Genomic DNA, 23,600 nt, shown 5'->3' with positions numbered 1-23,600 from the left:
ATGGGATTCCGGAGAACATCGTTTCTGACAGGGGATCCCAGTTTGTGTCTAGATCTTGGCGGACGTTCTGTGCTAAGATGGGCATTGATTTGTCCTTTTCGTCTGCATTCCACCCTCAGACGAATGGCCAGACGGAGCGAACTAATCAGACCTTGGAAACTTATTTGAGGTGTTTTGTTTCTGCTGATCAGGATGACTGGGTTACCTTTTTGCCGCTGGCTGAGTTTGCCCTTAATAATCGGGCTAGTTCTGCTACCTTGGTTTCTCCTTTCTTTTGTAATTCGGGGCTTCATCCTCGTTTTTCCTCTGGTCAGGTGGAGCCTTCTGATTGTCCTGGAGTGGACATGGTGGTGGATGGGTTGCATCGGATTTGGAGTCATGTGGTGGACAATTTGAAGTTGTCCCAGGAGAAGGCTCAGCAGTTTGCTAATCGCCGTCGCCGCGTGGGTCCTCGACTTCGTGTTGGGGACTTGGTGTGGTTGTCTTCTCGTTTTGTTCCTATGAAGGTCTCTTCTCCTAAGTTCAAGCCTCGGTTCATCGGTCCTTATAGGATCTTGGAAATTCTTAACCCGGTGTCGTTTCGTTTGGATCTCCCGGCATCGTTTGCTATTCATAATGTGTTCCATCGGTCGTTGTTGCGGAGGTATGAGGTACCTGTTGTTCCTTCGCTTGAGCCTCCTGCTCCGGTGCTGGTGGAGGGAGAATTGGAGTATGTTGTGGAGAAGATCTTGGATTCTCGTGTTTCCAGACGGAAACTCCAATATTTGGTCAAGTGGAAGGGTTATGGTCAGGAGGATAATTCTTGGGTGGTTGCCTCTGATGTTCATGCTGATGATTTGGTCCGCGCTTTTCATAGGGCTCATCCTGGTCGCCCTGGTGGTTCTCGTGAGGGTTCGGTGACCCCTCCTCAAGGGGGGGGTACTGTTGTGAGTTCTGTTTTTGGGCTCCTTCTGGTGGTTACTGATGGTACTGGGTGATTTGTGTTCTGCTGTCTCTGGTGTCCACCTGTTCTATTAGGATTTGGGAGTTTCCTATTTAACCGGGCTTTCTTGTAATTTCCCCGCCGGCTATCAAGGTTATCAGAGTGTTTTGTTACCTCAGCTTCTGGCTTCAGTAATCTTCAGGACAAGCTAAGTTTTTGATTTTCTTGTTTCACGTTTTGCTTTTTGTCTTGTCCAGCTTGCATGTAATTGTTTCTTTGCTGCTGGTTGCTCTAGTGGGCTGTAATTGCTCCTCATGTTCCATGAGTTGGAACATGAGTTCAAGTAATTACAGGATGGTTTTTTGAAGGGTTTTTTGCTGACCGCGCAGTTTACTTTTGTATCCTCTGCTATCTAGTTTTAGCGGGCCTCATTTTGCTAAATCTGTTTTCATACTGTGTATGTGCCTTCCTCTCATTTCACCGTCATTATATGTGGGGGGCTGCTATTCCTGTGGGGTATTTCTCTGGAGGCAAGAGAGGTCTGTGTTTCTTCTAATAGGGGAAGTTAGATCTTCGGCTGGTGCGAGACGTCTAGGATCAACGTAGGCACGTTCCCCGGCTATTGTTATTTGTGTGTTCAGGTTTAGGGTCGCGGTCAGCTCAGGTTCCATCACCCTAGAGCTCGTTGGTGCTTGTCCTTTTGTGATTCCCTGCCATTGGAATCATGACACTGGGGCAATACAGGAGACCATGGGGCAGATTGCTGGACACACTGGGGCAATACAGGAGACTATGGGGCAGATTGCTGGACACACTGGGGCAATACTAGAGACCATGGGGCAGAATGCTGGACACACTGGGGCAATACAGGAGACCATGGGGCAGATTGCTGGACACACTGGGGCAATACAGGAGACCATGTGGCAGAATGCTGGACACACTGGGGCAATACAGGAGACCATGGGGCAGATTGCTGGACACACTGGGGCAATACAGGAGACTATGGGGCAGATTGCTGGACACACTGGAGACCATGGGGCAGAATGCTGGACACACTGGGGCAATACAGGAGACCATGGGGCAGATTGCTGGACACACTGGGGCAATACAGGAGACTACTATGGGGCAGATTGCTGGACACACTGGGGCAATACTGGAGACCATGGGGCAGAATGCTGGACACACTGGGGCAATACAGGAGACCATGTGGCAGAATGCTGGACACACTGGGGCAATACAGGAGACCATGGGGCAGATTGCTGGACACACTGGGGCAATACAGGAGACTATGGGGCAGATTGCTGGACACACTGGGGCAATACTGGAGACCCTTGGGCAGATTTCTGGACACATTGAGGCAATGCTGGAGACCCTGGGGCAGACTTCTGGACACACTGGGGCAATGCTGGACACTGGGGGTAATATGCTGGACACACTGGGGCAGATTGCTGGACAACATGGGGGTAATATGCTGGACACACTGGGGGAAGGACTTGAGGCATGGGCAGAATGTAGATACGGGGCATGATTGGAGACACGGGGCAGGATTGGATCATGGGGCAAGACGGATACGATGGAGGCTGGTGGGGCAGGATGGGGAGATCATATGGAGTAGAATGGATACTCATGAGGGCAGGATGCGAGAACATATGGCTGGAGCCAGAAATGAGATAAACGGGGCCAGGGTGGGGAATAGTGTTACCATAGGCATAATAGGGGATAATTAAGGGATATTATTACTGCAGTGATGTATTTATTTTATTTTTTGAGTATACTGTTTTAAATGGGGGGGCGGTCCTGTTACTGTGCAGAGTGACACTATATCGCCTTTTTATCTTCATGTGGTGTAATGTAGAAATTGTGAAAAATTAAGTAATGTGTTCTGCAAGCGGAGCTCTAGATAACTGTGTTATTTCCTGCAGAAACGAGTCCTGGCTGGAAGGAATGATGGCGGTCTGTGCTGGATGAAAGATGAAGGACTTCACCTAGAGACGTCATTGGTGAGTCAGTGTTACCTATACACTGACACTATACACTGTATACTATATAGAGGTCCTGTGTATAATGTCACCAGTGATCTCTGTATTACCTCTATACATAATGCATATCAGATATTTACATTCCGAATCATAACTAATAAAATTACAGTTTTAAAGTAGCCACCAAAATTATTTTTTGGGTTGGGGGTCACCGCAACATGAGGAACTGTATTGCGGGGTCACGGCATTAGAAAGGTTGAGAACCACTGTACTAGATGGTGGCCCGATTCTAACGCATCGGGTATTCTAGAACATGTATGTATGTACGTACGTCGCGCTGTGAATGGGGGTTAAATTCTGTGACAATATCGCTGATTGGTCGCTCCCGCCTGGCCGATCAGCGAAGCGTGGTTCAAATCTGGCGCCAATTTGCTGGCCGCGACCAATCAGCGATGCGGGATTTCCGTGACAGACAGACGGAAGTGCCCCTTAGACGATTATATATATAAAGCACCATTAATTCCATGGTGCTGTACATGAGAAAGGTGTTACAGAGTTATAGATATCATTTACTGTAAATAAATTTACAATGACAGAATGGTAGAGGGGAGAGGACCCTGTCCTTGTGGACTTACATTCTAGGGGATAATTGGAAAGAAACAGAGGGTCAGGAGTGCAGCAGCTCGGGTGGTGGTGAGGCAGCAGAATGGTTATTGCAGGCTGTAGGCTTTCCTGAAGAAATGGGTTTTCAGGTTCCATCTGAAGGATGCGAGGGTGGTGGATAATAGGACTTGTTGAGGCGTGGAATTCCAGAGGATGGGCGATATTCGGGAGAAACCTTGGAAGCGGTTCTGTAAGGAACGATTAAGTGTGGTGTAGAGTAGGAGGTCTTGGGAGGATTGAAGATTGCGTGAGAGAAGATATTGGGAGATTAGTTTAGAGATATAGGGAGGGGACAGGTTGTGGATCAGTGTAAGTAGTTTCAACTGGATTCGTTGAGGAATTGGGAGCCAGTGGAGGGATTTGCAGAGGGGAGAACCAAAGGAGTAACGAGGAGAGAGGTGGGCAGCAGAGTTGAGGACTGGCGTGGTGCAAGACAGTTAGCGGGAAGGCCACAGAGGAGGGTGCTGCAGTAGTCGAGGCGGGAGATGAGGGTATGCACAAGAGTTTTAGTAGATTGAGGGCTGGGGAAGGGACGGATTTTGGCAATATTTCTGAGTCGGAGGCGACAGGAGGTGGCAAGAGTTTGGACGTGCTGTTTGAAGGACAGGGCAGTCAAAAGTTACAGCGGATTCCAGGTGCGGGAGAGAGCATGATGCAGTTTACCATAATAAATAGATCGGGTAGGGAAGATACGCGAGATGGAGCAAAGATGAGGAGTTCGGTTTTGTCTACATTTTTAGGAAGCCAGAGGTGAAGGATATGGCTGATAGCCACTCTGGGATTCTTGACAGCAGGGAGGTGACATCTGGGCCAGAAAGGTAGATCTGAGTGTCGTTCGCATACAGGTGGTACTCCAAGCCATAGGACGTTAGTTGTCCTAGGCCAAGGGAATAGATGGAAAAAAGTAGGGGCCCCAGGACAGAGCTCCGAGGGACACCAACAGAGAGAGGGCGGGATGAGGAGGTAGTGTGGGAGTGGGAAACGCTAAATCTGTGGTCGGAAAGGTATAGGGCAATCCAGGACAGGGCAAGGTCTTTGATGCCAAGGGAAGAAAATCTATAGCAGTAGGCAGTGGTCGACTGTGTCGAAGGCAGAGGACAGGTCGAGAAGGATGGAGAACTTTCTGTTGGCTTTGGCTGCAAGTCATTAGTAATTTTGGTCAGGGCTATTTCGGTGGAGTGGTGGGGGCAGAAACCAGATTGGAGGTTGTCAAGGAGTTAGATAAGAGATGTGGGATGAAAGTTGAGCATTGACATGCTGCTCAAGGAGTTTTGAAGCAAACGGGAGCAGTGATATGGGTGATAGCTGGGCATAGCAGTTGGGTCAAGGTTTGTTTTCTTGAGGATGGGAGTGATGGTGGCATGTTTGAAGGCAGAGGGGAAGATACCAGAAGATAGTGATAGGTTGAAGAGATGGGTTAGGGCTCGAATGATCGTGTTAGTGAGGTTTTGGAGCAGGTGGGAAGGGATGGAGTTAAGTGCACAGGTGGTGCTTGATTTGGAAAGGAGGTAAGCTCTCCTTCAGTGATGTTGGAGAGGGAGGTTATTAGGGAAGGGTAGAGGTCTGGTAGATAGAGTGGTGGACCAGTAAAGGTTTGCCTTGTTTGGTCGATCTTATTTTTGAAGTAGGTGGCAAAGTCCTCGGAAGAGATGAGGGGAGTTGGCAGTGGTTGGCGGAGGAGTTGAATGTGCTGAACAATTGTTTTGGGTTACAGGATAATGAAGACACAAGGTTTGTGAAATAGGTCTGTTTAGCAGAGGTGAGGGCTAATGTGAAGGCAAGTGTAGCTTGTTTGAAAGCCGTGAAGTTGTCTGGCAGGCGTGTTTTCTTCCAACACCGTTCCGCGACCCTGGATGCTTGTCAACGTTTTTTGGTGAGATTGTTGTGCTAGGGTTGCCTATTTGCCATGCATGAGGGAGCGACTGAGTCTATGGCTGATGTGAGGGTGGCGTTATAGAAAGTGGTGGCTCTGTCTGTCGTGGAGATATGGAGAACAGAGGTAGAAGAGAGTCTGAGAATGTCTAGGTGTACGAGATTTCTGCCAGGATGTGCTATTGGCTGGACATGGGGGGCGGGTGAGGAAGACAAGGATGAGTAGATGGTGGTCAGATAGGGGGAAGGGAGAGGTTGTGGGATTAGATAGGGAACAGAGGTGGGTGAAGATGATGTCTAGTGTATGTCCATCCAGAGGATGAAGTAAGGGTCAGGAGTTTGGAGGCTGCTGGCTGATGTCATTAGGGATATTAAAGTCACTCATGATGATGGTGGGGACGTCAGCAGAAAGTGAAGCCAGGTGGAGAATTGGTCAATAAAGGCAGTGGCTGAGCCCGGTGGACGGTAAATGACAGCCATTTGGAGATTAGCGGGAGAGTAGATACGGACAGAGAGAACCTCGAAAGAAGGATAAGGGAGGGTGGGGGTGGAATTTAGAACGGAAACCCACTCCTCCGCCATGTCTGTTGCCAGAGCGAGAAGTGTGGGTAAATTGGAGCCCACCATAACTCACTCAGTGAGGTAGGTGAGGCCGTGTCATCAGGGGTCAGCCAGATCTCCGTGCGGGCCAGGAAGGAAAGGTTGCGGGAAGTAAAGAGATCGTGGATCATGTGGAGCGGGCACTCCAAAGTGCCCCAGAGAGAGGAAGCAGGGGGGTGGGGGTCAGCGACACAGATTGCGTGAGGGACTGCGGTGGTTTCTCTTAAGGTACCTTCACATTCAGCGACGCTGCAGCGATACCGACGATGTTGATCGCTGCAGCGTCGCTGGGAGCTGTCACACAGACAGCTCTGCAGCGACCAACGATCCCGAAGTCCCCGGGTAACCAGAGTAAACATCGGGTTACTAAGCACAGGGCCGCGCTTAGTAACCCGATGTTTACCCTGGTTACCAGCGTAAAAAAACAAACACTACATACTTACCTACCGCTGTCTGTCCCCGGCGCTGTGCTTCTCTGCACTCCTCCTGCACTGACTGAGCACAGCGGCCGGAAAGCAGAGCGGTGACATCACCGCTCTGCTTTCCGGCTGACAGACGCTCACAGCCAGTACAGGAGGAGTGCAGAGAAGCACAGCGCCGGGGACAGACAGCGGTAGGTAAGTATGTAGTGTTTGTTTTTTTACTTTTACGCTGGTAACCAGGGTAAACATCGGGTTACTAAGCGCAGCCCTGCGCTTAGTAACCCGATGTTTACCCTGGTTACCAGTGAAGACATCGCTGGATCGGTGTCACACACGCCGATCCAGCGATGTCTGCAGGGAGCCCAGCGACGAAATAAAGTTCTGGACTTTCCTCAGCGACCAACGATCTCCCAGCAGGGGCCTGATCTTTGGTCGCTGTCACACAGAACGATTTCCTTAACGATATCGTTGCTACGTCACAAAAAGCAACAATATCGTTAACGATATCGTTATGTGTGAAGGTACCTTTAGTGTGAAGGATAGGGGTGAGGATTAGTGGGATGTATGAGGCGGGGGGTATGGGGGCAGGATTGGGGGATGTGTCACCAGCAGTGAGGAGCAGAGAAAGGGAAAACAGGTGGGGGAATGAGAGTGATCGGGTTATATTATATTTTAGTAGGAGAGATCTGAGGTTAAGGAGCAGGTCTGCAGATGAAGCGAGGTAGGGAGTAAAAGAGGGGGAGATAGTTATTTGGTTCGAGGGTACAAGGGTTTGGGGATAGCGAAGGAGAGGATTAGTGGAGCAAAAACAGTGAGGGCAAATGTGGGCATGGTTAAAGAGTCGGGAATGAAAAGAAAGGTAAGTAAAATTAGAAGACAGTGATTAGTCTTACCTTTCTTTTGTATTTCTGATGTTACACTTAAAAGATGTCACTTCAAATGATGTCACATCTGACCAAGGTCATATCTGACTGCTCCATTCAACTTATACCATTCAAGTGTCCATGAAATGAAGCCAGGGGAGAGACACAGAGGGTAGGAGGAAGGAGCAGGCGGACAGTTCACACCAAGGAGTAATTAACAGATTGCAATTAGAACATTTGATTAGCATCAAAGATGGAGAAAGAGACAGGATAAGATGGAAGGATAGAGCTAGGTTTGAGGAGAATGTACATATCAATATGCATTCAGCAAATTTGAAGTATGATACATGGAATTGAAGTCAGGGAAAAAGCAGCAACGTACCAGTTAGAACATAGGGAAATAAGTACATGAGATTCTGGGGTGCAGTGGGTATTCCATATTAGGAGATAGTTCAGACGTACCAGTCTGCACTTTGAGTTTATGTGATGGATTATGGGACACTGTGTTGCCCGTCGACAGCAGGTGCTGCTATCAAATCGACAGCGGCATCTGAAATCAACCAGAACTTAAGTTTGCCTAACTTAGGATGGGTCTTGAACCTCTATGACCCTTCACAATAAATTTTCATGCAATCGGATGCCTCTTGGTTGCAGACGTGCAAATTCCCCTATAACATCTGATATGGTACAGCATATGTATGTGACATCGACCTTATAAGTTGTCATTTTGAATCCTGGAAACTCTGGGCCACAGAGCATCCTGAGGTATTGTTTTCCTCTTTAATGGAGCTTTTCATGTATGTAGATCGAGACATTCATCTTTGATTCTTATGCTTTCTATCATTGTATCCAATTTGCCGGCCTGCGCAAGCACTTTTAATATCAATCAATGCTGTATTTTCCTTATATTTGGGTTATTTTTTGCTGAAAAGTTTTGATATGTCTGTTATGGACGGCCTTAGATACATGCTTACATACTGTAGGGATGATACTGTTACTCTAGGCACTTCCGGCTGGCATGTTCGATCGCATCCCTGGTTACGGATTGCAGGGATGATGTCATTTCCATGTACTTCTGGTAGGTGTGTGCAGACATCCTGGCTGACAACTCACACCTTCCAGGAGCTGCACATGGAAGTATATGATGGTGATGGCCTCTCCTTCTATATTCATGTTTGCTCACCACCAGTAAGTGTTTGTTTTAATTAACTAGGGTGTATGTAAGCACCATAAGTTGGTGCTTCCCTCACACTTTCTCTGATCAAGCTGTAGGCAACAATGAGAAGTGTGGGATGTTGCACATAGTCTTTCTGGGTATTATCAATGGGCATTGTTTCCACTATACTGTGGGGAGATTAAGTTTTCTATTATGCCATTTACCTCAACTCAATTGACACAGTTCGTTTCCACATGGGCTTTATAAGGCCCCACCATGTGCTGCCCTTTTACTACACTTGTTCTATATTAAATAAACACAATAGCGATACCCAAGTACCATGCAAAGTCACTGGTATGTAGAATAAAATGTTCAAACTATATTGAAATACCAGGAGATCACCATATGTGCAAATAATGTAGTGATAACACTACAGAGAGCTAAGAGAGTCGTGCTCACAACATAGCCAGAACCAAAACCATCACAGCAGAGAATATTTATAATATATAGTGGCGATTAGCAAACCAAAAAAATATACAAAATATTTAAAATCAGGATTATTTAATATGTATGTACTTAAAATATTTGTGTACATAGCAAATTATATGTTACATACGGCAGGTACCATTATATTATATATTGTATCTTTTACCCATAAAGACTCGCTACATATCCAGAAAAAAAATTACTTCGCATATAAACAAAAAGTGCTATTAATAGAAGCAAAAAAGAAATTTTATAAAAACGTGCATACAATGTGCATACAACCGTATTCAATATGATGTAAGGAAGGACAATGAAAGTGCATACTGTGCAAAAAGTGCAAACTATAAGGTGCTATGTGTAGGTACTATCCAGAGTCACTTCTAAATGTAAAGGAGTTGTTCCAAGGACCGCCAAATTTGATATAGTGCACCCCGACGCATGTTTCGGATGCACTGTTCCTTCCGAAGGAACAGTGCGTCCGAAACACGCTCCCCGACGCAATTCTTTTTTGCTTCTATTAACAGCACTTTTTGTTTAGATGCAAAGTAAGGTTTTTTCTGGATATGTAGTGAGTCCTTACGGGTATAAGATACAATATATAATATAATGGTACCTGCCGTATGTAACAAAATATTTGTGCAGATATCAAATTATATAAGTACATACAAATTAATCCTGATTTTATATTTTTTTTTTGTTTAATAATCGCCACTAAATAAATAAATATATTTTAAAATATTCTCTGTTGATGGCTTTGGTTCTGGCTATGTTGTGAGCACAACTCTTCACTTGTCCTATATTGACTATGTTTTGAGTATGTTAAAGGGACAGTTACGTACAGTTCTTGGGGTGTGGTGGGGGCGGGGCTTTAAATCAGTCCATTGGTCATAGTGGATATCCATGGTATATTGAGATATTGTGTAAATAAGACATCTAAAAATCATCTACTTCTCATTTCAATTTACTGCTCAGCTTTGCAGGCTGTTTCATAATACACAACTGAATACGATAATTGATAACCAGTGATTGTTATTTGGTGTAAATCTTAGATATATTTGGTCATATATAAAAGTGGTACAATTCAGCCCCATCACTTGATTTTTGTGGCTGGCATATGTCCTTTTGGGTATATTAATATATGGTCTAGAATTAACCCAGTATTACCATACTCTGTGGACATGGAGTTTGTTTTGGTGATTTTAAATGGTATTATGTCACTTTTTTTTTTATAATAAATATGAACTTATAATACTCAGGTGCGCACATTTCTGAAATGCATTTCTGTTCTGCTCAAAAACTATTCCATGATGTGGCCAGTTTAAAATGCTCATCTGTGGACACGTCCTCTACGAAGTGCAATGCGTCAGGGGGAAAAAAAATCTGAGAATCCTTTCTAACAGGCTTTAAAACTCCTAGACAATATTTTTCAAATCAACTTGGACGTGATGAGAAAAAGTGAAGAGTTTTCCTTTTTTTAGTGCTTACAATCTCTAGAATCCAAATATCAATGCAAGTGGAAAATTCATTGTGTAGAAACTGTTAAAACTAAACTATTAAACTGTTTATTACAAAGATTTTCTCATTATATTCCATGTTTCTTAATTATTGAAAATCTAAAAAACAATTTTAAGTAAATGTTTCCCTCCACTTCAACTTTTATTTTAATGATGTATATTAAAGTCAAAAGAAAAAAAGTACATAGGTAACAAACAATTTACTGAATATACATCATCACCATCTACTTCATAAAAGTGAATGGCAAAGCAAAAGAACCTTAACAAAATACTAAACGTAAGTCACAAGAACCACTATAGGATGTTTCTAAAATCAAGCTACACATTGATTGACTGTATATATTTTTGTGCACAGCAAAAACATGCTGTGCTATCTACTCACAAATACTCAATATTCCTATCCAGAAGACAAGACTTTCATACACTGGACAGAAGTTCAAACTGCAGAAAAATGTGAGCTATTTTAACGTTCAATAATTTTTAAGTAAAACTATACAAAAATCCATTTGCGTAAGAAATGAATCTCCTCGCTTTGTGGATAGACAACAGTAATGACTGTTCATGAAGATATTGGGCATCAGCTTATGGTCCTGTGGTTCTCCATGGCGATTTCTAATATCTGTGAAAAAATATATATAGTTTAGCTAAACCTATATGAATTATCATACATTGCGATAGCCAAGTTACTAACAAATATAGTAACAGCAAAAATTGCAAACAATTTCCCACCCAGTAAAGTGGATTTGATTTTTAGAAATGCAGCAAGCAGAAAGAAATCAGTATAGGAAATGGACAATGGACTTGCAGTGCACATTTTAAAGAGTAATTATGATCTTTATTTATTTATTTTTTTTTCTTTTACAGAAAACAATGGTACAAGTAAAGCTAGGACACTTGTAATACATATCAGAGAAATGTGCTTCTTTCCTGTACAGAACTGTTCATTCTCAACAGATTTCCACATTACTAAGACATGAAATGACCGTTGCGGTTTATATAAACCAATAGAGAGGAAAGTGGAGTAGGAAGAAAAAAATGGAGACCATATTCTGCTGCAAGTTCACCTGAAAGGTGAATGCTCCAGGGTAACTGTGAAAATAGGTAAAGCAATGAGGTCTGACTGATTTCGCTGTAATGCCAATTTACCATGTACCCAAGATGCATAAAAAGTTTTAACCGCCATTAAAATCCAACATCTCAGGCATTGGATCTCTAACGGATATGCTCAGTGCCTAGGTTGATGAGATTTTGCAATCTGTGTCGCGGCTAAGATACCTCTAGATCGCTGCCAGAAACATCTGTCCTGGCACATGTGCCTCACCAGCAGTTGTTAACCTGTTAAATGCTGCTGTCAATCTCTGACAGCAGCATTTAATGTGATCGCGCCAGAAGCGAGTCACTAAATCCTGCCCATTGGCGCCTATCTTATGACCACGGGTCGCCAATGGGTTGGCATGACAACCTGGGGTCTGCAGCAGACCCCTATGGTTGTAAGTGCCGGATTGCTATGAGAGCTGCCCAGCGATCGGCGCTCATAGCAAGTGAGCGTTTCTGCTACAAACAGGCGATCTGATCATCGACTGTGTAGTAGAGGCGATCGGATTATCGCAGCTTCTAGTCCTCCCATGGAGACTATTGAGACAAGTGAAAACTAAAAAAAAAAAAAAAGTTTTTAAAAATATTGACCCCTTCATAACCTTGTGATTTTTCGTTTTTCCGTGTTCGTTTTTCACTCCTCTCCTTCCCAGAGCCATAACTTTTTTTATTTTTCAGTCAATTTGGCCATGTGAGGGCTTATTTTTTGCGGGACGAGTTGTACTTTTGAACGACATCATTGGTTTTAGCATGTCTTGTACTAGAAAACGGGAAAAAAATTCCAAGTGCGGTGAAATTGCAAAAAAAGTGCAATCCCACACTTGTTTTTTGTTTGGCTTTTTTGCTAGGTTCACTAAATGTTAAAACTGACCTGCCATTATGATTCTCCAGGTTAGTACGAGTTCATAGACACCAAACATGTCTAGGTTATTTTTTACCTAAGTGGAGAAAAAAAATTCCAAACTTTGCTTAAAAAAAAAAAAAAAAATTGCGCCATTTTCCGATACCCGTGGCGTCTCCATTTTTCATGATGTGGGGTCGGTTAAGGGCTTATTTTTTGCGTGCCGAGATGACGTTTTTAATGATAGCATTTTGGTGCAGATACGTTCTTTTGATCGCCCGTTATTGCATTTTAATGCAATGTCGCGGCGATCAAAAAACATAATTCTGGCGTTTCGAATTTTTTTCTCGCTACGCTGTTTAGCGATCAGGTTAATGCTTTTTTTTAGTTGATAGATCGTGCGATTCTGAGCGCGGCGATACCATATATGCGCGGATTTGATATTCTTTTAATTGATTTATTTTGATTGGGGCAAAAGGGGGGTGATTTAAACTTTTATATTTTTTTCACTTTTTTTTTTTACTTTTGCCATGCTTCAATAGCCTCTATGGGAGGCTAGAAGCAGGCATAGCACGATCACCTCTGCTACATTGCAGCGATCTGCTGTTTGCTGCTATGTAGCAGAATTGCAGGTGTGCTGTGAGCGCCGACCACAGGGTGGCGCTCACAGCTGCCGGCGATCAGTAACCATAGAGGTCTCAAGGACCTCTATGGTTACAATTCTGAAGCATCGCCGACCCCCGATCATGTGACGGGGGTCGGCGATGACGTCATTTCCGGACGCCCGGCCGGAAGCGGTAGTTAAATGCCGCTGTCTGCGTTTGACAGCGGCATTTAACTAGTTAATAGCGGTGGGTGAATCGCGATTTCACCCGCCGCAATTGCGGGCACATGTCAGCTGTTCGAAACAGCTGACATGTCCCGGCTTTGATGCGGGCTCACCGCCGGAGCCCTGCATCAAAGCAGGGGATCTGACCTCGGACGTACTATCCCGTCCGAGGTCAGAAAGGGGTTAAAAAATAATAAATAAAAAAAAGTTCAAATCACCCCCCCATTCGCCTCATGCAATATAAAAATGTTTTTTTTTTTTTTTTAAAATACACATGTGGTATCGCAGAGTTTAGAATCGCCCGATCAATATAAAAAAAAAGAATTAATCCGATCAGTAAAGGGCGTAGCGAAAAAAAGTGTCAAAACGCCAGAATTATGGGGTTTTTTGGGTCACCGCAACGTTGCATTAAAATGCAATAATGAGCGATAAACGATTGTATCCACACCAAAATGGTATAAATAAAAATGTCAGCTCAGCACGCAAAAAAAAAAAAAAAAAAAAGCCATCATCCAACCCAAGATCACGAAAAATTAAGACGCTATAGATCTTGGAAAATGATGCTTTTTTTTTTTTTTTTAAACAAACTTTGGATTTTTTTCACCACTTAAATAAAAAACAACCTATTCATGTTTTGTACAAACAAACTCGTAATGTCCTAATTTTACATGGGAAAAAAACGGGGAATTTTTTTCTTGCTTTCCAGTACATGATATGGTAAAAAAAATGATGTTGTTCAAAGGTACAACTTATCCCGCAAAAAAAACAAGCTTTCACATGGCCATATTGACGGAAACATTAAATAGTTATGGCTCTGAGAAGAACTGGAGCGAAAAACAAATGCAAAAACAAAAAAGGGCTGCGGCGCGAAGGGGTTAAAAGGGGGTTGAATAATTTTGATTGCCACTGTGCTTCTGGATCTCCTTTAAATGAGCATCATAGTGCATTGTTGTGACTGCCAACATAAGTGTATTTAAAAAAAAAAAACAAGTGTATATAGTTGGAACACATATTAGACTTACCTTATTTTCCAGAATGTCTTTCTGAATACTCGCTTAAAATTGCAGACACAGTGAATAAATCCTTCCCTCGAATCCTCTTTAGAAGCTCTTCAGGCATGCCAGCTGTGTTTATGCCAAGAGACTTAAGTGACTCATCATTGGTATTGTCTTCTAGCTTGGCACGCTTAATATAGGGCATATCGTCTTCCTGATCATCCCAACCAGGTGAATTATAAGACCTTTGGGGTCTTGGCTCTTGCCTCCCCATTTCTCCTCTTGTATTATCATAATAATCATTGTGCCGAGTTTGTGAAGAACTTCGAGGAAGAGCAACTCTACCATAAGGTTTTTCCTTGAGGTCACCATATTTAGGGTCTACAACCTGTGATGAGTTGCCATAAGAATTATCCCACGGTTTGTCATACACACTGGGTTTATCGCCAACATTAGTATATGGAATACATGCTTGTTCACTTTGCACAGCGGTTATTGCGTTAGAAATGCCACCACGCTGACTGGTGTATGAATCTCCGATGGCATTTCCATATCCATAATTGAGGGATTGTGATGTGGGTTGAGGGTTGATGGTTTGTGACGTGCTAGGATAGTTTTGCATTTCAGGAGGTGGGCCCTGATAAGCATTCGGATTCATTGATTTTGCTGCCGTTTCTCCCATCTGCCCATACACTTGGGTGCCAAAATTCTGATACGGCATCATTGGATTCATATTCATCTGGGTATTTCCCACATTCGGAACCCCGGGCATTGGGGCCGTAGTGTTAAGGGAGGCTGCCTGCATAACCACGGTGTTCTTCTGAGAGGCCAGTAACATCATGAGCTGTTGATTTAGATTAGCATTCTGTGCACTTATAGTGTCCTTTACCATGGAGGCAATCTGTGCCATCATTTTCTGGTTTGCTTGCTCTTGTTCTTCATTCTTTTGGGACAACAACAATGACTTTAACATCTGCAACTTTGAATTTGGTTGTGTACCTTCAGGAAGGGTTGCATTTTGTGGAATAACTTCAAGCAATGACACCAATTTCTTAAAAAACTGAGCATCATCTTGGCTTGTGTTTTTTACAGAGGAAGAATCAACCTTCTGTGGGGTTTCATTCTCCTTGGGTGTGAAGGCTTGTGGCACTGCTTGATTTGTGTTTAAAGGAACAAATGTTTTCTTCCATGCTAGTTGATACGGTTGTGCGCTTGGCATATTTTGATTTGCATTCATGGGTGGAACAAATGCATTTGGAGGCGGTTGTTGTTGATACAGTGGTGGTGGTGGCCCTAGCGGTTGTTGTTGATACAGTGGTGGTGGTGGCCCTAGCAAGCTTTGGCTTGCATTTATGGAAGGATTAAATGCATTTTGCGGCGCTTGTTGTTGATACAGTAGTGGTGGCCCTAGCAAGCTTTGGTTTGCATTTATGGGAGGATTAAATGCATTTTGCGGTGCTGGTTGATATGGGGGTGGTATGGGCATATTTTGGACTGCACTAATGTTTTGTACATTTGTTCCAGGAAAACCACTCCGCCTATCACCCAGAACTTCCAAATTAGGATTTCCTTCAAGAGCTGTAAATATAAAGTGAAAAATTATCAGATGGTACTTGTTAAGCAACTTTAAGAAAAATTATGTTTCTAGAAGCAAAGTTATCACTTGTGTTTAGAAGCATGGTAAAATTTGAAACATTAACTTATTTTTTTTACAGCAATATTATTTTCTTATTTCGCTACAGTAAATAATTTGCAGATATATAGGTATTCAGATTAAATGCTGATTACCTTTCCTCAGAGTCCAACACCCTGCACTCCCCACCAAGTCTGTTCATTTGAGTAACAGCTGATCTGCAGTATCTGAAGCAGCCATTAAACAATGTGACATCATGTTGGTGTTTCTATCCACACAGAGTTTACATCCAACCACACTCAAAGCTGGTAACAGCTGATTGTGTGGGGGAGAGCGGTGGGGTGTCAGCCCCACACCAATTTGATATTGATGACCTGTCCAATTATAGGTTATCAACATACCTACATACATAGAGTGAACAAGCCCTCTATCAATCCCCCTACATTTATAAACAGCCACAGACTATGCAATGCTTCCAGGAAGCCATGCCCTCATGCTTGTGAGAGGGATTGTGACTTCCCGAAAATGTCACACTCTGTAAACCTAGACCAGGCAGTCTGCTGATGTGCTACATTTATCACAGTGGCTCATGCTGAATGATGAATCTGGAATATCTTTAGACGCTTATCTACTTTCTGCGCAGGTTGGCTTACATTATGACACTGTTTTGGCTAATATTTTCATGGGTTTGTCCGGTCTAAATCAATAAGTCTGCAGTCACTGACTCCAGACTATGCATCATCCCCATGCACATGGTGCGCTGTGGGGATTTGCTGGTTTCTGACCCAGGACTGGAGAAGTATGTATGAGTTATACATACACGAGGCCACGCCTTCTAGTCAGATCCACCCACATCACTAGACGGAGCGCGGCCTCACACACTACAAGCTTGCATGGAGCACTGCCACCCCACTAGATGGGCTCTGGCTGGGAGTATGTACAACGCATACATAGAATCCGGTCCAGAGTTAGAAATCAGCAGATCCCCGCAGCATCCAGGGAGGATTCATAAGTCTGCAGTATCACACAGACTTATCAATCTGGACCGAACAATCCCCTCCAGTCATACCTCTTTCTCCTTACGTCACATTCTTTCCTCTAAGCACGCTCCTTGATGAGAGAGGTGCAAACAGGGTCTAACGAACATAAATATGTTGCAATGTACACAGTGATTATAAAAGATTGATAGGGTTTTGTATTCATATTACTGCAAAGATATAAATTTCACCCGATTGTAAACGTATCAAAGGACACATCTCAGAATCTGTAACTCGCGCGTGCACTCGTTTGTGACTCACCAGGGAAGCATCAGATCCCAAAATGGCGACTATGCAAGAGAAAGCGTTGTGTTTTAGTCAATTGCAAATCAATTGTTACCGTGCAGCGAGCGTTCCGAACAGTCTGACAGTGACCCATCTAGTCACCAGAGCATTCTGTGCAGTCATTGACAATGTAAGGACACAATGCTTGTGTAAATGTAAAAGCTCCGAATGGCCGAGTGTTAGGCTGGGTTCACACTTTGCGGTTTTTACCGCAGAACCGCCGCGATTTTGATGCTGCGGGTCTGCAGCAGTTTCCATAGCGTTTCCATTTACATGTAAACCCTACGGAAACCGCTGTGCACATGCTGCGGGAAAAACCGCGCAGAAACGCAGCGGTTTAAAACCCGCAGCATGTCACTTCTTTGTGCAGAATCGCTGCTATTCTGCACCCATAGGAATGCATTGAACCGCTTACTTCCCGCATGGGGCTGTGCCCACGTTGCGGGAAGTAAGCGGATAATGTGCGGTTCCTACCCGGGGTGGAGGAGAGGAGACTCTCCTCCAGGCCCTGGGAACCATATTTGGGGTGAAAAAAAAGAATAAAAATAAAAAATCATGTTATACTCACCCTCTGAAGTCTCAGCGCTGCACGCAGCCGTCCGGTCAGAGTTGCTGTGCGACCAGGACCTGCGGTGACGTCGCGGTCACATGACCGTGAAGTCATGAAGGGTCCTTCTCGCACAGCGTCGAGGAGATCCGGACATCAGAGGGTGAGTATAACCAATTTTTATTATTTTTAACATTACTATTGATGCTGCATATTGCTGCATATGCAGCATCAATAGTATAGGCGGAAACCGCGGAACAAACCGCGATAAATCTGCAGGGAGAACCGCAGTTGTTTTGCCCTGCAGATTTATCAAATCCGCTGCGGGAGAACCTGCAGAGGGACGCCGCAAAGTGTGAACATGACCTTACAGGCGAAGCGATGGAGAGGGTTTGAGAGATCGGGACATGCTGCAGCGTGTTTTGGTCGAGCTTGATCACTGCATATATGTGTTGTGTGACAAACTGAGGACTTACAGAACCTTTGTAAACATTATGTACTAAATTTGGACAGTTTATGTTTGTAATGTGCCAGTCACTATTCTGCATGTAATACATTTTGAAATATACCCCTTTGAAACCTAATCAATTTTTTATAATCACTCTGTATATACCAGAATTTTTAGTACAAACTGAGCCAGAATTCTGACATTTTGTTTAGTAAATCCCTCCCTCTGTTTACAAAGAATAAAAAGCTCCTTATTTAACAAGAACTTCACTTAACTCCTTCCCAAAGTAGGATGTAAGGGTTTATACCCACGCCACAACCAGCAGATGCCTTTAACAGCAGCTAGCGTTGTTTAACCATTTAAATGATGTAGCTCTGTGACAGCAGAATTTAAAGGGTATCTGTCACCTATTTTTCATATATAAGCTTCGGCCACTGCCATTAGGGGCTTATCTACAGCATTCTGTAATGCGTAATGCTGTAGATAAGCGCCCCCCCCCCCCTTCCCCCGATGTAACCTGAAAGATAAGAAAAACAAGTTAGGCTTATACTCACCCAGGGGCGGTCCCGGTCCGATGGGCGTCGCGATCCGGCGCCTCCCACCTTCATACAATGAGGTCCTCTTTTCTTCCTGCCGCGGCTCCGGCGCAGGCGCACTTTATCTGCCCTGTTGAGGTCAGAGCAAAAGTACTGCAGTGCGCAGGGGCCGGGAAAGGTCAGAGAGGCACAGCGCCTGCGCACTGCAGTACTTTGCTCTGCCCTCAACAGGGCAAATCAGTACGCCTGCGCAGGAACCACGTCAGGAAGCAAGGAAGAGGATGACATCGCATCAAGATGGGAGGCGCCAGACCCGGACCGCCCCTGGGTGAGTATAATCTAACTTGTTTTTCTTATCTTTCAGGATACATTGGGGGCTTATCTACAGTATTACAGAATTCAATAGATAAGCCCCTAATGGTGTTGGCTGAAGCTTATATATGAAAAATGGGGTGACAGATTCCCTTTAAATGGATTCACTGCCCTTCACCCACGAAGTGTCAATGTATTGACATAGCAGCCAGGAAATTACTGAAGGCCCTAATGAATGTCATCTTAAAGGGAATCTTTTACCAGGTTTTTGCTATGCAAAGTGACAGCAACAAGATGTAGGGACAGACACCTTGATCCCAGCGATGTGTTACTTACTGGTCTGCATGCTGACATTTTGATAAAAACAGGATTTTTGGTTGCTTACCGTAAAATCTGTTTCTTGGAGCCTCCATTTGGGGGCACAGGAACCATGGGTGTATGCTGCTGCCACTAGGAGGCGGACACTATGCACAAAAAAAGTTAGCTCCTCCTCTGCAGTGTACACCCCACCGACTGGCATTATACTCTTCAGTTAGTGAGAAAGCAGTAGGAGATAAACAAGAAGGTTGAAAAACCATAACCACAAACTTGAGAACTATAAACCTGAGAACAGCCACAGAACATAAAACAGAAACATTGGGAGGGAGCTGTGTCCCCCAATAGAGGCTCCAAGAAACAGATTTTACGGTAAGCAACCAAAAATCTTGTTTTCTTTATCGCCTCTCATTGGGGGACACAGGAACCATGGGACGTCCCAAAGCAGTCCCTGGGGTGGGAAAAACAGACTTCCATCAGGTCAGAGGACTCATCACTGCCGCCTGCAAGATGCTTCTGCCTAGGCTGTCGTCCGCCGAAGCGTAGGTATGGACCTTGTAAAATTTGGGGAACGTGTGGATGGAAGACCAAGTTGCCGCTTTGCAAAGCTGTAGGGCGGAAGCCCTGTGATGCACCACCCAGGAGGCGCCGACTGCCCGGGTAGAGTGAGCCTTAATCCCAGGAGGGGGCACTCTGTTCTGGACCCGGTAAGCCTCCAGAATTGCCGTTCTGATCCAGCGAGCAATAGTTGCCTTAGAAGCCGGTTGGCCTCTGCGCGTGCCATCAGGAATGACGAAAAGGGAATCAGTCTTCCGGAAAGTGGACGTTCTATCCAGGTAGATCCTCACTGCGCTGACGAGGTCCAGCTTGTTCACCGATCGCTCCAGAGGATGAGTTGGAGCTGGACAAAAGGAAGATAGAACGATGTCCTCGTTGAGGTGGAAACCACCTTAGGAAGGAAAGAAGGCAGAGGCCGGAGGACCACCTTGTCCTGGTGAATGACCAAGAATGGAGAACGGCAAGACAGGGTCGGAAACGCGGCGGATAGAAGTGATGGCCACAAGAAAGGCCACCTTCCAAGATAGAACTGACAGGGGAATCTCCCTGAGAGGCTCAAAGGGGGAAACCCTCAGAACGTCCAGTACCAGGTTTAAATCCCATGAATCCACAGGGGCCCTGTACGGAGGGACAGCGTGGGCTACTCCTTGAAGGAAGGTCTTAACCTGTGGCCGGGAGGCTAAAGTCTTCTGAAAAAGGATTGACAGCGCAGAGACCTGGCCCTTCAGGGAACTAAGAGCCAGGCCCGAATCCAGTCCTGCCTGAAGGAAGGCCAAAATGGAAGGCAGAGAAAAGGACATGGACGAAACATGGTTGGACTCGCACCGACGGAAGTAAGCCTTCCAGGTACGATAGGAGATCCTGGAAGACGAAGGCTTCCGAGCCTGAATCATGGTGTGAATCACCCGGTCCGAAAGGCCGGACGCTCTTTAGAACTGCGGTCTCAACAGCCACGCCGTTAAACTGAACGACCGAGAATTCGGGTGGCAGATCACACCCTGAGACAGCAGATCGGGCCTGTCTGGAAGGCACCAGGGAGCGTCCGCGAGAAGGTTGACGAGCTCCGCGAACCAAGCTCTCCTGGGCCAATCAGAATGACCGGCACCCCTTCCGCTTTGATCTTTTTCAACAGCTTGGGAGTAATGGAAAAGGTGGGAACAGGTAGGGTAGCATGAACTGTGACCAAGGAATGGCCAGAGCGTCGACTGCTACTGCAAGAGGATCGCGAGACCTGGAGACAAACTGCGGGATCTTCCTGTTCATTTGAGACCCCGTGAGGTCCATGTTCGGAGTCCCCCATCGAAGACCAATCTGATTTAAGACCTCCTGATGCAAGGACCATTTCCCTGCCACAAGGCCCTCTCGGCTGAGGAAGTCGGCGGCCCAATTGTCCACGCCGGGGATATGCACCGCGGATATCACCGGAACCGTTGCCTCTGCTCAGAGGAGGATTTTCGATACCTCGGCCAGGGCCAAGGAGCTCCGAGTCCCCCCCGATGGTTGACATATGCCACAGCCGTCTGGATCCGGATCGGTAGACCCCTGAGAATCCTTTCCCAGTGGCGGAGGGACAGAAAGATGGCCCGAATCTCGAGGACATTGATCGGCAGAGATGACTCCTGCGCCGACCAACAGCCCTGAACCGTCAGGTGGCGAAAAACCACCCGAAACGGGCTAGGGTGTCGAGAACGATGGACAGACTTTCGTGAGCCTGGGAAAAGGACGGAGCCTTGATGAGAATGTCGTTGAGGTATGGAAACAGAACCAGGCCTCTGATCCTCAAGATGGCCATCAGCGCCGCCATGATCTTTGTGAAAACTCTTGGGGCGGTTGCGAGACCGAACAGCAGGGCGACAAACTGAAAATGTTCCTGAAGCACCGCAAAGCACAGGAATCGGTGATGTCCAGGGAATATCGGGACATGGAGATAGGCATCCTGAATATCTATGGAACACAGAAATTCCTGAGCCTCCATGGAAGCAATTACTGAACGAAGGGATTCCATCGTGAAGTGTCTCAGACTAACTCTCCTGTTCAGCAATTTGAGGTCCAGAATCGGGCGAACCTTGCCGTCTTTTTTCGGTACCACAAAAAGGTTTGAGTAGAAACCTGTGAACCATTCTTTTTCTGGGATGGGAACGATTACCCCAGCTTTGAGAAGAGAAGCGATGGCTGCGAAGAAACCCGGAACTAGAGCGGGATCTCGTGGAGGTCGGGATTCGAAAAAACGATCCCGGGGTTGTGAAACGAACTCTATCTTGTATCCCCAGGATACAACTTCCCTGACCCATACGTCCTCTACTGAGGAGATCCAGACATCCCTGAAGAAGAGAAGACGGCCACCCAACCAGGGAGGTGGGCTGGGGTCTTGCCGAGATGGATCTTCCAGTCCTGGGCCTGGAGGACCTACCCTGGGAGTAGCGAGGACGCCAGGACGGAGTGGGCCTAAAGGATACTGTCTTATTCTCCTGACGTGCCTGTGGCCTCTGTTGCTGCTGGGAAAAGGAGTTTGACGCAGCAAAGCGTCGAAAAGGCCAAAAGGACCGAAATTGCCGTCTAGGAGGAGGGCGACGAGGTTTAGCCTGGGGAAGAAGAGAACTTGTACCCCCGGTGGCGTCCTTAATGATTTGTCCAGCTTGGAACCAAAGAGACGCGAGCCTTGAAAGGGCAGACTGGTAAGAGACTTCTTGGAAGATAAGTCCGCCTTGCCAGGCCTTGAGTCAAACGGTCCGGCGAATGGCAACAGCATTCCTGGACGCGTGAGCCACACAAGACGCGGCATCCAGAGAGGCGGAGACAAGTTATTCTCCAGCGTGGGAAATCCGGTTGGCAAGCTCTGCCAGCTGCGCAGGCGGCGCCCCATCTAGGATACCTCGACGGAGTTCTTTGGCCCATTTGGAAATGGATTTCGAAATCCAAGTGGAAGCAAAGGCTGATCCGCTTCAAAAGCTGACTTTGCAAAGGATTCTATAATCCTATCGTTAGAATCCTGAAGAGATGCTCCGCCAGACAGTGGAAGCACCGTGTTGGTGGACAGCCTGGAAACAGGGGGATCCACCGAGGGAGAGGCTGTCCAATTGGCGGTAAGTTCTGGAGAAAAGGGATATAACACACCAAGGCGTTTTCCCCTCTGAAAACGTATGGTCGGGTTCTCTCTTTCTCTGGTCATGATTTCCTCGAATTCAGGATGAGAAGCGAAAAACTTGGAAGGAGGCTTAGCCCGTCTAAACGAAACCGTCTCTTTGACACGTTCCAGTCCCTACTCAACCCAAGAGAGCAGGCCCCAACCACGGATCTCCGTGCTGACGATCTGGCCAATTACTTCAAAGAAAAAATTGACCACATTCGACAGGAAATCATCTCCCAATCTCTTCATACCATGCACTGTCCTCCCTCCCCCACTGCATCTAGTTCACTCTGACTTTGAAGCAGTTACAGAAGAAGAAGTAAGCAGGCTCCTTGCATCTTCTTGCCCGACCACTTGCACCAGTGACCCCATTCCGTCACATCTCCTCCAGTCCCTTTCCCCGGCTGTCACCTCTCACCTAACAAAAATATTCAACCTTTCCCTCACTTCCGGTATTTTTCCCTCCTCATTTAAGCATGCCATCATACATCCATTACTTAAAAAACCATCCCTCGATCAAAACTGTGCCGCAAATTATAGACCTGTCTCTAATCTTCCCTTCATC

General features: G+C 45.6%; 1 protein-coding gene across 6 annotated transcripts in view; it reads right to left on the bottom strand.

Moving 5' to 3' along the window:
- Nucleotides 1-10,600: 10,600 nt before the first annotated feature.
- LOC138642407 (uncharacterized) overlaps nucleotides 10,601-23,600 on the bottom strand; it is a 231,528-nt gene continuing 218,528 nt past the window's right edge. For all 6 annotated transcript variants that reach the window (XM_069730531.1, XM_069730534.1, XM_069730535.1 and 3 more), the window contains 2 exons: nucleotides 14,265-15,815; nucleotides 10,601-11,096 (listed from right to left, as the gene is read on the bottom strand). In XM_069730531.1, coding sequence (XP_069586632.1) covers nucleotides 14,266-15,815 — 1,550 coding nt within the window. In that variant the 3' untranslated portion in view covers nucleotides 10,601-11,096; nucleotide 14,265. The remainder of the gene's footprint in view (nucleotides 11,097-14,264; nucleotides 15,816-23,600) is intronic.

This window comes from Ranitomeya imitator, chromosome 6, assembly GCF_032444005.1.
Source record: "Ranitomeya imitator isolate aRanImi1 chromosome 6, aRanImi1.pri, whole genome shotgun sequence".
Taxonomy (NCBI): domain Eukaryota; kingdom Metazoa; phylum Chordata; class Amphibia; order Anura; family Dendrobatidae; genus Ranitomeya; species Ranitomeya imitator.
The sequence above is the reverse complement of the archived record's forward strand: the minus strand, read 5'-3'. Positions and strand labels throughout refer to the sequence as shown.